General features: G+C 56.1%; 1 protein-coding gene across 1 annotated transcript in view; it reads left to right on the top strand.

Moving 5' to 3' along the window:
* LOC104132492 (multiple epidermal growth factor-like domains protein 6) overlaps positions 1-942 on the top strand; it is a 230410-nt gene that overhangs the window by 214240 nt on the left and 15228 nt on the right. The window contains exons 29-30 of the mRNA XM_035901187.1: positions 119-247; positions 468-596. Coding sequence (XP_035757080.1) covers positions 119-247; positions 468-596 — 258 coding nt within the window. The remainder of the gene's footprint in view (positions 1-118; positions 248-467; positions 597-942) is intronic.

Here is a 942-nt window from a genome sequence, read left to right as displayed (position 1 = left end):
TGCAGTCTTCTAAATGCACATTGCCATGTCCAAGAAGACCAATACTGGCTCGTTTGCCGATGACGGCTGCTTTCTGTGCAGCAGGAGGAACTGTTGCTCTCTCTGCTTCTCCTCACAGCCTGCTCCCCAGGATTATTTTGCAAGCGGTGCGAGGAGCGGTGTGACTGCGTACACGGCTTGTCCTGCCACCATCAAACTGGAGCCTGTCACTGTGAAAAGGGATGGCGAGGGAGGCACTGTGACAAGCGTGAGTGTCTGCTGGGAGCTTACGGAGGAAACTTCGGGTTGGTGTGTCCATTCCTCCCGGATCCAGAGCCGATGACTGGATCCTTTCACTCCCGTGTTGCTCCGTGGGGTCGGTCTGGAAGCGTTCACGGGGATGGTTGCAGCAGATCCGTTGGAGGGGGGTAGCTTTGCACCGTCCCGCCTGCCCCGTGCCCTAACGAGAATTGGTTGCACCGTTGCAGCTTGCTTGCCCGGCCGCTACGGCGCGGGCTGTGCCCAGCGGTGCTGGTGTCCTGCCTGTGCCCCCTGCCATCACCTGACAGGCGAGTGCGGCTGTCCTCCGGGATTCACCGGCTACAGCTGTGAGAAAAGTAAGTTTATTATAAAGAATGCAAATACTTCCCTTGTAAATGAACCAAGCAATTAATTTCTTAAAAACTTGATGATATAATCAATGCCTGAAGAAGGGAGGAGATGACAACCTCACAGCAGCAAAGGTGGACAAGGGCTGTGTGTCACTCACCCAAATGGTCTGGAGGGTTCTGACCTCTGTGCCTGGCGTGGTTTGGGCTAGCGAGATTTGCCCTCTCTAGGTTTGCAGTCCTCAAAATAGGCTGAGGAGGCACCAGCGGAGCCCGCCTCCTGCCCGTGGCCATTGCTGTGCCGTGGGTAGAGCAGCAGCTCTGCTTTCAGTTGGCCTTGTTCCCGTGAGAGACC

This window comes from Egretta garzetta, unplaced genomic scaffold (assembly GCF_000687185.1).
Source record: "Egretta garzetta isolate BGI_Z169 unplaced genomic scaffold, ASM68718v1 scaffold638, whole genome shotgun sequence".
NCBI classification, from domain to species: domain Eukaryota; kingdom Metazoa; phylum Chordata; class Aves; order Pelecaniformes; family Ardeidae; genus Egretta; species Egretta garzetta.
Note: the sequence above shows the minus strand (reverse complement) of the source record. Positions and strands in the feature narration are given on the sequence as shown.